This window comes from Sceloporus undulatus, chromosome 6 (genome assembly GCF_019175285.1).
Source record: "Sceloporus undulatus isolate JIND9_A2432 ecotype Alabama chromosome 6, SceUnd_v1.1, whole genome shotgun sequence".
NCBI lineage: Eukaryota > Metazoa > Chordata > Lepidosauria > Squamata > Phrynosomatidae > Sceloporus > Sceloporus undulatus.
The window spans coordinates 21,742,727-21,758,452 of record NC_056527.1 but is presented as its reverse complement, the minus strand read 5'-3'; the positions used below and the strand labels follow the sequence as shown (position 1 = coordinate 21,758,452).

Sequence of the window (15,726 nt, the reverse complement as noted above, 5' to 3'; positions counted from 1 at the left end):
GGGCTTTACATGGCCAAGCCAGGATTCGAATCCTGGTCTCCAGAGTCATAGTCCAATGGTTTGCTTTACCCTACTGTAATCCTTGTAGTGCCACAGGGATGAGAACATCAGAGAAGGGGCTGAGTGTCAAGAATACCCAATTTGTTTGTTTTAAAGCAATATTTAAAGCCATCCCCTATATACGCCTGACCAAGGAGCAGCAAAGGGGAAAGGGGCAAAACGAGAACATTCCTCCCCAAATAAGAATTGTTTCCCTCCTTGAAATTATCCTTCAATCACAAAATTCTAGCACCACAGAGAGAGACACTGAAAATTGTTCATACCTGGAACTCTTACATTTGTTATCTTCCCATTCCCTTGGTAACTTTGCTTCCCCTTTTCTTTGGATGCCTAAACTATATTTCTAAATGCTCACCTGAAATTTTAATTTACTGCAAGAGTAGAAATTTGGGGATAGAAAGAAAATTTCATTGGGGGTCAGAATTCTTATTGGGGGAAGTATGCCCCATTCTGCCCCCAATGTAGCAAGACCAATGCGTAAGATTAAGGGCTGCTGGGGGGTGGCTTCTCTGTGTCAGTGAAGTCAGTACAGTATGTGGATATAGTAGAGGTCACTTTCAGCCATGACACCCCAGTTATGCAATCCACCCCCACACCCCTGAAACCCAACTTGCATCAATGCTGGCTTCATTTTGGTTCCAAGTAAAAGCAAGGGTATTTATTAATGACTTTGAGTCTAAATGTTTTACTTCAAAATGGTTTGCCCATGGTTTAAAACTGTTTTAAACTTTTAAACCCGTTTTAACTTGTTAACTTGCTGACATGTTTAATAATGTTTCATCTATTTAAGGCTGCATCTACACTGCAGAAATAATCCAGTTTGACACCAATTTAACTGTCATGGCTCAATGCTATGGAACTCTGGGAACTGTAGTTTTGTGAGACATGTAGCCTTCTCTGTCAGAGAGCTCTGGTGCCACAACTACAATTACCTTAATTCCATGGCACTGAGCCATTAAAGTGGTGTCAAACTGGATTATTTCTGTAGTATGGATGCAACCTAAATCATTTTAACTTGTTTATAGATTTTACCTGAGATCTGGTGATATAGAAACACCTAAATAAATGTATTTTTTTTTTTAAAAGCCTTGTCCTTTTTGCCAGCTATCGAAACTGTGGCAGCAGACATGCAGAAATTGCACAAGGGTGACTGCTGCACAGTGTAAGAGGTCTTTAAATGTCTCTGCTCCCTCCCCTAGAAGCCCATCAGGCATGTCCATGGCAGATACATCACTGCCTAGCCACTGTTGCATCTCCTTGATGTCAAATGCCAGAGAAAGCACTACACACAGGTTCTTAAAGTAAGGCTGATGTGGGGAGGGTAATGGGGGAAAGCTCTGTTCTCAGCATCTGGCAAGAGTTTCAATTGCCACAAGTGGGTGTGGGGTCATGGCTGGGCCTGCCACAGTGTCTGTGAAAGAAATTTAACAAGACTAATCTGGGAAAGACCCATTGCTTCTCCATACTGTCAAGAAAACAACAAGCAGCTGAGCCTGACTAAAAAGTTGGGCAATTTAGTTGTATCAGAGCCAACAGATTTTCCAAGGAAAAACTAAACCATATGAATAGAGCATTAAAATGTAAGGGAAACAATGCTTTCTTGGGGGAAAACAATTAAGTCATTTTGCAAACAAAAATCCTAAAACTCAGAGAGGTTCTTTTTTATGACAGCTCTCTTCCAAGCACAAGCCTATATGTGATTTTAAAAAACCATACGTGCCACATGACAACTTTTAAAATATTACCTAGTCTTGATTTAGCTATAAATGGAATAATTTTATAAATTAAGAGTGATACAAAAAAGAAAATGGATTAAGCACAGCCTCCCTCTTCCTCAGAGTTCTGAATGCATTTTCAGCTCACCTTGAAAAACAATTTTCAGTTGCCAGATGGACACCCATATTAGACTCTGCAAAAATAACGCAAGTCCTCCCAGTTTAGATCAGCAGTCCATCTAGTCAAGCATCCTATTGTCTATCAGGTAACCAAGCTATTTCAAGAAGCTTACAAAAAGAACAGGAAAATAAAGAGTCTTCCTAATCTTCGGTTTTACCCAGAAACTTGACTTCAGTGGCATACTGACACTGAGGACAAAGGTTCTGTTTAGCTACTGTGATTAGCTGTGATACTCCCCTCTGGGCATTTTCTGTCTGGGACAGTTTCCTCTTTTCCCCTTTTGAGTGCTATTTGTATGAACAATTACAGTATATTGCCATCTATATTTAATGGCTCATGCAAAGGAGAAAAACCATTGTAGTATAACTAGCCCATAACTCATTTTCCAGCTATCTGTGTACCTAATTTGATTCAGCAACATTGTATACTTTTTTTAATTCTTCCAACAAAAACATGAAACAAATTATAAAGGCTTTTATAACTTTTGACATTTATGGGAGGGTTGGGGGGGAGAGTCTCTGGTTTTTATTTTATTTTATAAAGCAATCAAACTTTTTCCTTTATGATTATGAGCATCTAAAAGCCAAGCAGATAAGTGGCGAACAAGTGTTTATTTTGGAAAGTGACTGTAATGAATATACTGCCTAATTAGAAACACATCAAGAATTTGAAGAAATTACAGCACGATTTTCATCACTCTTCTCTTTGATTTGGAGACCTGCAAAATTACTATTTAACATTGGCTGGAATTCTTTTGGGCCCGAACAGACAGGCCAAAATAAAGCTGCTTCGGGTCACTTTGGAGGTATGCTGTTTAAATGATGCATGCGTCCTAAGAGGCTGTAAGCCGCAGTAAAGCCACGGTCCAGTCCTAAGGACTGGAGCACAGCTTTGGTATAGCTTCTGGCCCCTTAAGATGCATGTGTCATTTAAACAGCATACCTCAAAAGTAACCCGAAGCAGCTTTATTTTGGCCTGTCTCTTTGGGCCCTTATATTATGTTGTTGTAACTCTCAGTTACAGTTGCAGTTGTGTTGTTTAGATCAGCCTTTTCCAGCCTTTCTACCACCAGAGAACCTCTGAATAAAAATTATAGAAATTAGAAGATGAGTAGGAATTGGATCAAGACAACAAGCTTCAGGTTTGGAAGAGTTCAGCAGTGTAGAAAGTTCATCCAAAGAAACAGGAGGAAACAAAGAAATTTTATTAAGTGAGAGTGTTAGAAGATTAGTGGTAGAAGAAAAATCGGGAGGGACTATCTCAGAGTGAATAGTGGTAATCTCTGAGATGAAATAGTTAGCGAAATCATTAGGAGAGAATGATGATGAGATAAAGGAGAGGGAGGTTTAAGCAAAGTGTTAAAGGTGGAGAACAAAAGCTGCGGGCCTTTAGCCTTTAGGAATTGTTGCTTTCCATCTTCAGAATATTAATGTGTCTTCATATTTTGATCTCTTTGTCATGGGAAACTGGTATGGACTTTATGGTCTTTATATTTATGGAAACTGGTGTATGGATAATAACTGCTGTGTTTCCTAGGCTTTCAGAACACAAGAACAATAAAACTTTTCTCATATTTATGGAACTGAGGATGCTGTCTGTGAAAAAGCACCTACTGAAAAGCATGCATTTGTGTGTTTATGGAAAATAGTGTACATGTACTGTATGAGCAGAAGTAGTAAGGGAGCTGGAGGAAAAGGAAAAGAGGTTTCATCAACTCTCTAGGCTAATTTTGTAACTCTTGTGTAAAGCAGTGGTCAAGAAATTTCTCAGTGCAAACTTTTCTAATTCTTGACTTTAAGGTGTACAGGAACACAGAATTCCATCTTAAATCTAGTTGAGCCACTGGGTCATCCAGAAAGCTACTATCATCACTGACTGGCAGTGATTATCTAGAGTTTCTGGCAGGAGTCTTTCCTGAAGATCTGGGGACTGAACCTTAGACCTTTCGCATTCAAAGCAATGTGGTCTACCATGAATCTACAGCTGCTCCCAGAGGGTAAGTCTAGAGTCTATTTCTCAGTAGTACAGTGGATCCTTGTTATACGCTGGGGTTTGGTTCCAAGATCCCCCGTGTATAACAAAATCCGTGTATGCTCAAGTCCCATTAAGTATAATGACATAGCAAAATGGTGTCCCTAATAAAAAAAGGAACATCAAGGTAAATTTATACTTTTTTGGAACATTTTCAAACCGTGTATGCTTAAATCCGTGTCTAAAAAATCCGTGTATAAGAAGGGCCGACTGTAGTCTAGAAACAGAGAATAGGACACTGGAGTCCAAAGTTGTCTCATCATTCCTCATGAGTCTTTGACATTTCCATGTACAGTATCCACAAATAATGTACCTTGGGTGTATGGTACTCAATACCAACACTTGCTTTTGTGATGCAATACCCACATGGCTACAAATGGTCACCCATGGAGGATTCTGCTTGAGTAAATACAGGCCACTGATGAGTTGCATACATAATTTAAACAATATTGCAAAATTTGATAAGTACATCACAATAACAGAGGACGACGTGCTCTCTTGATCTTTGCCCATCCTGGTTGACCGTTCGGGGGGGGATGTGATGAAAATGTTATTACATCTCATGATTAACACATCCCTTAAAGAGAGAACATTTCCATCAGAATTAAAACAAGCAATAGTTAAATCGCTATTTAAAAAACCCTTCTTTAGATCCCCTGATAAGAAATAACTACAGACCGATCTCCCTGTTACCATTCTTGTGCAAAGTGATCGAGAGGGCAGTCACTCTTCAACTCCAAGCTGTTTTGAATGAAACTGATTATCTGGACCCATTTCAAGCCGGCTTTAGGATGGGATATGGCGTTGAGACAGCCATGGTCGCCTTAGTTGATGACCTCTGTCTGGGCATCGACAAGGGAAGTGTGACCTTGTTGGTGCTCGTTCCTTCTGGAACGCCTGAGGGAGTTGGGTATTGGGGGCACTGCGCTCCAGTGGTTCTGTTCCTACCTCTTGGGCAGATTCCAGATGGTGAAGCTGGGGGACTCATGCTCTTCAAAAAGAGAGCTGACATCTGGTGTCCCTCAGGGCGCCATTCTGTCCCCCATGCTGATTAACATTTACATGAAACCGCTGGGAGAGATCATCCGGAGACATGGGGTGCGGTGTTATCAGTATGCTGATGACACCCAAATCTATTTCTCTATGCCTATGACTGTTGCAGTGACTAAGGAAGGCATTTCTTCTTGGACGCCTGTCTTGAGTCAGTAATGGGCTGGATGAGGGCAAACAAACTCAAGCTGAATCTAGAAAAAAAGGTGGTACTCGTGATAGGTTCCCCAAGTCCAGGGATGGAGATTTGTCAACCAGTCCTAGATGGGGTCTCACTTCCCCCTAAAGGACAAAGTTTGCAGTTTGGGGGTTCTTCTGGATCCATTTCTACAATTATCATCTCAAGTAGATGCAATGGCCAGAAGCGCCTGGTACCAACTTCGGTTGATACGCCAACTGTGCCCCTACCTGGACTAAAAGGACCTAGAAGCAGTGGTACTTGCACTGGTAATCTCTCGTCTTGATTTCTGTAACACGCTCTACATGGGGCTACCTTTGTATCAAGTTCAGAAACTTCAATTGGTACAAAATGCGGCAGCTAGATTGATCACCGGTACACCTAGGTCTGACCATATAACACTAGTTTTAAGATCTCTTCACTGGCTCCCGATTAGTTTCCGGACGCAGTACAAAGTGTTGGTTATTACCTTTAAAGCCCTACATGGTTTGGGCCTGAGTTACTTAAAGGAATGCCTCTCCCTACACAATTTGACCCGCATTCTCAGAACAACAGGGAAGAATCTATTGGATTACCCAAGGACCGGATTAAGATCTACATCCCACAGGGCATTCACTGTGGTGACTCCCAAATTGTGGAATGGCTTACCGGAGGAGATCTGTCTTATTACCACCTTAGATGCCTTCAAGAAGGCACTTAAGATGGATCACTTCTGGCGAGCCTATCCCCCAGACGTGCTATAACAGCTTTAAGACGACACTCCACTCGGAACATGTATGGGAAATCAGATATTGATATTGCACATGTATAGGGTTTTGATGTGTTTTAATTTTTTCTTTTTATTTTGAGAATGTATTTTAACTAATTGTAATTTTATACTTGTGTTGTTCTCCCACCTCGATCCGTTGGGAGAGGCGGGATATATATAAATAAATTATTATTATTATTATTATTATTATTAAACAGTACTCCATCTGCTATCAGAAAAACAGCACAATAACAGTACAGTGTGTCAGAAAATGATTGAATCATAGCCTAATGCTATTTTATATTTCTTTATATGATTGTCATATTCTTGCAGTAGTGTTCTGGTATTAATTATACATGTTTCATCTGTACAAATAAAACCGAATTTTCTGTGCATTCCAATCTTCCAAACAAAAATGGGTGATAACATGTCACACTATTTTAATAGAAATTCCTCTATGGCATTTTCATATGCAAGTCACAGATAATATGAAATAAACTGAAATAAATTAAGGATCCTCCACTTTTCCAAAAAGCACAATACATTCTTTTGTTATTTTTGCTGTAGCTGTAAAATTGATACTGTATGCAGCTTAATTGTTTTTATAGGGAAAATATCATTTCTCCTCATTTAGATTCTTGCCTGTACAAATATTACATAACTGGTGTTATATTTCCAGAGTTTCTTTCATTTACAGAGGTACAAACAAATGCACCATACTTTCCACCAGTCATTTTAGCTCAGGTATATAGACCCAATGTTTGTGGAACAGCCATGTCAGAAATGAGAAGCACAGAGATAAAGTCGCTTCTGCTAATATTTGTTAGCCTGAAGAAAGTGAGAAGTTATTAAATCCTCAGTCTTGTTTTAAATTTTTTCAACTGTCCAGCAACGACAGTTGCTCTCATATAAATGTCTGGATGGGAATATACCATAGATTCTGATCAAGAACTGGTCCTGATTGCATTATTCTAAATGCACACTAGCAGACGTGGATACTTTTACTTCCATTCTCTCTTAAAATGCAAAATATGTTATATAAATCAGTGTTCCCTAACTTGGTGCCCTCCAGATGTGTTTGCAATTCCCAGATTCATCACATTTGAATCACACCCAGCTTGTGAAGGTTGATATATCATATCAGGATTTCAATCATTACCCCATTCCAGGATTCTGCTTTTTTAAAGGAAAGTGTTTCAAAAATCCATAACTAACTTTTTGCCTGAGCAAATGAAAATAACAGCCATTGTTATAATATATGTTTAAAATGTAATGGATATTAATTTATCGTTCTTATTTTGGCATGCTCCAATCATAATTAAATTTTAAACTGGGTGTAACTGTCAATCACCTTGTTGTGACATACACTCAAATCTTCCACCACAATTTGATTAAGAACAGGTTTTGAAAACAAGTACATCTTCCAGCTATATTAGGGTTACACCACATTTACAGTGCAATCCTAACCATGTTTACTCAAAAGTAAGTCCCACCGGAGACTTAAACTGCTATACAGTCAATGACTGTTCATTTAAAAAAGGGGAGACATCATTACTGGATAAACTGTGCAAGATATAAGCTGACATATATTATAAATAAACCCAAGTCTAGTCAGACTAATTTCGAACTAATCTTTTGAACAGGAAAATGTTTTAATCAAAATTCCTCCCTTTTTGGTGGCTAGGTTTGTGTTTTGTTTTTTTAAAAACTGAATAAAATCAATATGGGGGGGGGGATAGACAAGGCATCCAAAATTCTTTCAGAGGGATAAATTGTGACTGGCCTTTTTTTCCCTTTTTCTTTAATGTTTTGGTTCTGCACAAAACTTTGCCTAACCTCAAAATGCTGTTTGATTTTCTTCTGCCAACACTGTGTAATTTGCCAACTAACTTTCCAGCAAACAGTTATCTGATTCTTAGTGAGAATCATATTCCACAGCATACAATACTTTTACTTGCCCATTTTTTTGTACAGACAATTCATAGCTCACTGGGCAAATGGCCAAAGCTCAATGTTAAGCTTCAAAGGAAAATGCTGCTACTTCCTAAACACTTATTAATGCATCAAACAACTCTAGCCACACTTGTTTGCATCTTCAGGGCTTGAGATTAGAGCTCCAGACTGCTCCCAGTCTGGTTAATATGTTATTCCAAACTGTGTGAAAACCTATTTTTCACTCATCCTATAAAACAGGAGCTGGAATTGTGCAGCTCACAAAGCCCCACAGGGGTCTCCTAGAAGCCCCAAAACTACTGGTAAGGAAAAATATCTGTCTGAAAATGAACAATTGCTTCCCTAGAAAATGCAATAGGGAAGTCTTCTGAGGCCCTGAAACAGGCTTCCAATCACTTCCAGGGGTGGAGTGGCTGATGAAGGACCATCCAGGATAGTCTCCAGATTATTCACAATTGCGCAGAAATGGGGATGGAAAGGAAAATCCCAATTGTTAATTTTCTAGTCAAAAATAAGTTGTGCAACAGTTGGAAATCCCTATCAGAAATAATAATTGAGCAGCATGGGTATTTGGTTTATTTCCTGAAGTGCTTTATTTATTTACTTGTTTATCTGTGCATGAGGAAGATCTGCCCTAATACCAGCCCCTACAGTTCAACACAACCCTACTGATTACCAGCCAGGGCAAAACTGGCTGTGAACAGGCCTCTTCCAAGATCTCCAGGTGCTATTCCACCATGGTTACAGCAGACAAATTTGCAGTATGTGGTAAGTATAACATGAAATTGCTGCTTGGAGGGCAGTCTGTTGTAAGCACATCTGACATCTGCTTTTTCTCCTCTGTGACTTGGCAAAGCAGCTTACTTCCCAAGTAAGGTACTGCACTTAGGGCAGAAAAATGAAATGAACAGATATAAGACGGGTGACACATGGCTAAATGAGACTACATGTGAAAGGGATCTGGGAGTCCAAGTACACCACAAATTGAACATGAGTCAACAGTGCCATGTGGCAGCTAACACGGTCAATGTGATTTTAGGCTGCATCAACAGAAGTATAGTGTCTAGATCAAAGGAAGTAATAGTACCACTCTATTCTGCTCTGGTCAGGCCCCACGTGGAATATTGTGTCCAGTTCTGGGCACCAAAATTTTAAAAGGATGTTGAGAAACTGGAGTGTGTCCAAAGGAGGGCGACCAAAATGGTGAAGGGTCTGGAAACCATGTCCTATGAGGAACGACTTAGGGAGATGGGGATGTTTAGCCTGGAGAAAAGAAGGTTAAGAGGTGATATGATAGCCCTGTTTAAATATTTGAACGGATGCCATATTGAGGAGGGAGCAAGCTTGTTTTCTGCTGCTCTAGAGACTAGGACCCAGAGCAATGGATGCAAGCTACAGGAAAAGAGATTCCACCTCAACATCAGGAGGAATTTCCTGACAGTAAGGGCTGTTCGACAGTGGAACAAACTCCCTTGAAGTGTAGTGGAGTCTCCTTCCTTAGAGGTCTTTAAACAGAGGCTGGATGGCCATCTGTTGGGGATGCTTTGATTTAGATTTCCTGCACAGCAGGGGGTTGGACTGAATGGCCCTTGCAGTTTCTTCCAACTCTGTGGCGCGTTACAGACCGCCGAAAAGCGGCAGCCTGCACCCGCCCCTTTCCCCGCCAGATCGGGGCCTCAGTGGCCAGAGCGGCAGCTGCTGAGGCCCCAATCCGCCACTTTCCAGGCCGTGGGGAAGCGGCAAAAGCCTGCTTCCCCGAGGCCTGGAAAGGGGTGTCCTTGGGGCGTCAAGCCCCAAGGGCACCCCGCGGCGGCGGGGAGGAGGAGAAAGGGGCCGCGTGGCCCCTTTCTCCTCTGCATCACTGGGCGCAGCCATCTAAAGGCCGCGCCAGCGATACAAGACCAGGAAGGAGCTCCGTTTCGGAGCTCCTTCCTGCACCCACGAAAGGGAGCGACGGCATCATGTCCGCGCCGCCTCGTTTGGAGGCGGCGCGTTTGTGACGCCATCATGGTGGCCCCCATGTAGATGGGACGCCACCATCTTGTACATCCTCAGGACGTATTAGGCTTGGGGGCGTAAAGAAGTGACGCCCCTTTTTAAACCTAGGACGTCCTGAGGACGTCCCTTATGGCGGTCTGTAACGCGCCTATGATTCTATGATTCTAAACCAGATCATGATATATTTCTCTGTGGACCTTAGGGGCTTTCAAACATAACCAAAATTTTGCCAAGAAATATTCATTTTATCCTACAATGGGGATAACCTATATATTCGACTATAAGTCAATCTCATATATGTCGAAGTCAAGTTTTGGAGCCAAAATTATGGATTTTTGAAATGACCTGTGAATAGGTTGAATGTAAAACTTGAAGGCTCCTTCAATGTGTGTATGTATGCCAGCAGCAAGAGGGAAGCACTAATCAATCTGAGGCTTCAGTGTTTTAACCTTCACCTTCACTCCCGAGACAGCTAGGCACAGGTGGGAGAGGGACAGCAGTCACCAAGGACTCTTATCTTCTTGGCTCAGGAGAAAAAGAAACTGCTCATTGCATGGGGAAATCTGGAAGAGCTACTATCACATTACCGTATTGACCCATAAATAAGTCAACCAGGGATTTTGGGGTCAAATTTTGGGGCATAAATTTTTAGATTTATAGACGAATATATATGGTAAAAGTATGGTAAAAAAAGTATGATAAAAGTATGTCACTTGTTTGGCAGACAAGGATTTACAGCCTTCCGTGCAGGTGTACCATTATGCTAATAATGAAATCTGAGCACAAATTCTTGAGTAGCCAAAATGGTGCCATTCACACATGTAAAGGCAGTTATCCAAAGGCCCAAGGTGGCAGAAATAATAATAATAATAAAAATCTTTAGTGGGGAAGAAATCTTTTCTAGTGTGATGGGAACTAAAAAAAAAGTTGTATAAGGACTAAGTACATTAGTAGGCATCAGAATGCTTACTGACTACTAGGGGAGGAAACAATATTCACAGGATAAAAGGAGTATCCCAGAAATGGAATATTCTACAAATGGAGTAACCTAGAAAATGGCAGAGCAGGCTGATTGGTTAGAATCTCAAAGAAGAACAGTCAACTTTCCAACAACATGTTGCAAATTCCATGTATATTTTAAATTCCAGTTTCAAAGCACCATATTTCAGTGTTAACAGACTAAGGATATGATCCACAAAATAGTGCACTGAAAGTGTGACAGCTAGGATAATCATGGTTATTGATTTAGACGTTTATGAAGGCGGGTTACAAACGGCCCTCAAGGGGCCGTTTTCCCGCCGCCGCCATTCGCTGCGTAGGGAAGCCCCAGTGGCCAGACCGCGAGGCTTCCCCGCGCAGCGAAAAAGGAGCACCAAAATGGCGCTCCTTTTCGAAACGCGGAAGTGGCGCCGCGAGGGGCAGAGCGCGCCCTCACGGCGTCACTTCTGCCATGACACGTCTGGACGCACAGCGTCCAAGACGTCAAAATAGCAGCGCCCATGTGGATGGGCGCCACCATTTACAACGTGCTCCGCGCGTGTTGGGGTCAGGGCGAGTTAGGAAGGGGCAACTCTTCCTAACCCTAACATGCCCCTTCCTAACCCTAACACGCACGGAGTGCGTCGTTAGTGGCGGTTTGTAACCCGCCGAAGTTAAATTAAGGAGCCAATGTGGTGTAGTGATCAGAGAGTTTGACTGAGGAGATGAGGGGCCAAATCTGCATCTGGTGGATTCAAAGAAGCAGGTGCAACAGGCTCCAGAGGGGTCTCTCTAAGTTGCCTGTTTTCAATATATCTATAACCTGGATAGCACTACAAATATCATTTTCACTGCCCTCATCTGTAGTGCCTTGGAAATTATTCCGTTTGAGTCCTGCCAGTCTGAAAACGGGTCACGTTTGGTCATTAACAATTACAAACATGAATCCTAGCAGTTATATGATTGTAACTCCAAATTACAATCTCATAACAACTCAAGAGGATGCCAGTGATGCTTTCTTGGCAAAATTTTAAAAGAGCTATCCAAGATGCTGAAACCTAACCCCCCAAAATGTTTCAGCACGTTGGACAGCTCATTTAAGGTTTGGACTAAAGCCTGGAGCAAATTTATCACTCCACTGACATGGTGCCACCAGCTGACACTGCAAGTTTAACTTTCAAAAAGATTTTAAAATGCAAATTAATTCAAAAGCAAGAGAAGAAAGAAACCTGAAAATTAAATTCTATAATTTAATTAGGGAAAAGGCTGGTATGCAGTCTTCTAAAGAAAAGTAAAAAGTTATTTACCTTTATATATTTCACTAATTTTTGAATTTGCCAGTATTCTGAAGGCAAATCTGTATTAATTTCCTGATGGCGCTCAGGTTGTTCTTCATCTTCTTCGCTTTCTGAAGAACTTTCAATTTCATCTTCAAGCTTTATGGAAGATTTCCTAAATGAAAATAAACTATAAATTACTTGCATCTAGAAATTATGAATTTCTGTGAATTTAAGTACAAAAAAATAAAAAATAAAATAAAAATGGGCCACATGCAAAACCTGATTTACCCTATTTTCTGGCATATAAGACGACTGGGCGTATAAGATGACCCCCAACTTTTCCAGTTAAAATATAGACTTTGGGATATACTTGTTGTATAAGACTACCCCTCTTCCAACGCACACCAAATAAAAATTAAAAAACATCAGATTTGATTTCAATATGGTAATTTTAATTCAAATGCTTATGACATGCAGGTACTTAGCAGGAAAACCTGTTGTATTCAAAGCTTGCTTGGATTGGTCAGGTCTCCCTGCCTGTCCAGCCCTCCCTGTCTCCAAGACTATCAGAGTGGTAGCACAAAGTTGGCTCTTTTTTCCATACTCTGGGCGTCCCGGACGCCTGCAGCTTGCTCTGCCCTTCACTTACACCTTCCTGGTGAGGCGCTCCCTCACCTCGTCATCGGGACCGCATTAAGTCACTTCTTTCCACGAATCCTGGTGAGTGGATTTTCTTCTACCGTACTTGTACAGCGCCACCCTTGCTGCTTTCATACAGTCACCGCATACGGTGGGGGTGTGGTCACAGCTGTTTTTTAGCTCCCCCCATCATATGCGGCAACCGCAGATTCTCCAGTCCGGCTTGGAAGTTTCCCAGCCTATAAGATGATGTATAAGACGACCCCTGACTTTTGAGAAGATTTTCTTGGGTTAAAAAGTAGTCTTATACACCAGAAAATACAGTACCTTAGTACAAAAGTGGGATTGCCCTAAAGCTTGTAAGACTAAGTAGGCTCTGGCAGCATCCATACATACAGAAAAAATCATTTGGCAGGAGACAGCCTATGTGTACACAAATAAAGGGTAGATATTTCAAGGTGAACCAGAACCCCCAAGTTATGGATGCTGGGGAAGGAGACACCACCATATTTAGAACACCAGGCAATATACTGTAACTGCAAAGTGCAGCCTCAGTTCGCACTTGCACGTTGAAGTGAATTGGGGTTTACACACCTGATTAGGTGTATAAATGCAAAGAAAAACACACACAATGAATCAGGCAATGCTGGTGTGCAACTTCATTTCAACATGGTTATATAGAAGCCTTATGCTGACATCCATCTGCATAGTTTTTGATTTCTTTTATAAACTCTTGAGTTTTAAGGTAACATAGCTGTTGGAAATTTTCAGCCTAAACACCAAAGTGACAGAAAGCATCAGGCTTTTTTAGTTTATCAGAGGGCCTTCTCTACTGCTGCTCCAAAGCTATGGAATGACCTGCTGGAGGAGATCAGTCAAATTTCCACTCTCGCAGCCTTTAAGAAGGCTCTTAAGACGGATCTCCTATGGCAGGCTTTCCTAACTTAATTCCTCTCCCCACATACTATGATCTACGTCGGCTGCCTACCTATTATTTCCCCTTTTTTAAGTTATTGTATTTAACTGTTTTTAAATTGTGATAGTTTAATTGTAATTTTAGTATTGGGAGGGGAGTTGGGAAGGGACTAAATTTGGATTTTATTGTATTCCATGTATTTTTACTATTGTAACCTGCCCAGATTCCTCATGATTGGGCAGGCTATAAATAAATAAGTTATTATTACATTATATTGTATTGTATTATATTATATTATTATTGGAGGCATTGTTCTATGTCAACTTCTGGGATGCATAGCCACCATAGTTAATGCCTCAAAATCAAAATATTATCTGAAAACTAACAAGTTTTATTTGGCATAGGCTTGCATAAAGTTCTTCAGGATGACTGAAGCACTCCACATCATTACCTCTTCAATGCTTACAACAACCCTATACGATAGATCATAATTATTATTTTCAATTTCCACATGTTAAGCTAAGTCTGAGAAAGAGTGAATTGTGATTTCAACTCATACACATAAGGAACGGAGACAGGAGTCTCCACGCTGTCTAGGTTTTAATTTTTATGGTACTATACCTACAGGAGGTTCCAACTTTCACTGGAACTTGGAGGGCAGAGGTGGTTTACCTGTTTTTCACAGACAAAGCAGATTTCTCCATCTAAGCAGATTTTCTTTTAGGATGGCAAAAGATAAAAGTATATTTCCCTCATGTGTGGAAAAACAATGTGCATGGGAGAGAACAATTTTCAAGTAAATCCAAAGCCAAGAGTAGTAATATTCAAGTGAAAACAAAAACCATGAGACGATGTTCAAATTTCTTTGATAACATACCTACTTTTGCCTAGTCACTAGGCTAATGCTTTAATAAAACTAGCACTGAAAATCTAATACAAATTTCTCCTTGAATATGTATTAGTTTATATCCATTTTATATTCAAGTTAGCTAGGTTCTGTAAGTACCAAATGCTATCTAGTTTACATAATCTACTGATGTCTTTCCACATGTGGCAGATTTTTTGGGGGGAAACCCACCACTACATTTTAAAATCAGTCGTTGAGACTCAAATGTTTATGAAGTCAGTACAATCAGAGAAAGAATGTAACCATAAAAACTCTTAGAATGAATGATTTGATTGCATTTCCGATTCTAATATCAACTTAGCTGTGCAAAATTTAAAAAGTGGGGAGAGAGAGAGCCAAAAATAAAAATAAAAGGAACTCTCCTGAAAGAGATTTTTTTAATTTCAAAAGCAAAGCTTTCCAAATATGAGATCTATCCCTGTACCTTGCTTAAGAAATGAGAGTTAAGGAAATGTCTATTAAAGGCCAAGTTACTGGTACAATATGCCAGCAATCATCTTCTTTCAGACTATGATTGGAAAAATGGTAGCAGATGCAAGCATAAGACAATGCTGCCAGAACCAACAGGTTTATACAGTATTTTCAGTTTGGGAGTTCCCTCTTCTGTCATGCACAGGAGTGGGAATAACTGGGGAACTTTCCATTCCAAAACCTACTGAGTTAAATTCTCAGCTGAGAATAACAGTATTCAAACAAGCTTCTCCAACCTCATCATGCCCTTCTAGATGCACTGGACTACAACTCCCATCCTCCAGTCAACATGGCCAATGAACATATTGGCAAGTGGAGAGAGCTGTAGTAAAATTATGCATGGAGTACACTGTCGTGAGAGGCTGCTTAGACTATATAATTAAATTAACTGTCCTCATATTAAATGTCTCTACCATTTGGAAAGCATTTACAGTGGTACCTCGGGTTACGAAATTAATTCGTTCCGCCGCCGCTTTCGTAACCCGAAATCCTTCGTAAGCCGAAAAAGCCATAGGCGCTAATGGGGAAAAGCCGCGATTTCGTGTGAAATAGCGCCGAAAAGCACCAAAAATTTTTTCGTAACCCGAAAAAACGTTCGTAAGCCGGAACAGTTTTTTTGAA

At 40.6% G+C, this 15,726-nt stretch overlaps 1 protein-coding gene across 1 annotated transcript in view; it reads right to left on the bottom strand.

Moving 5' to 3' along the window:
* Positions 1–15,726, bottom strand: part of ODAD2 (outer dynein arm docking complex subunit 2) — a 114,722-nt gene that overhangs the window by 71,153 nt on the left and 27,843 nt on the right. The window contains exon 10 of the mRNA XM_042476158.1: positions 12,200–12,344. Coding sequence (XP_042332092.1) covers positions 12,200–12,344 — 145 coding nt within the window. The remainder of the gene's footprint in view (positions 1–12,199; positions 12,345–15,726) is intronic.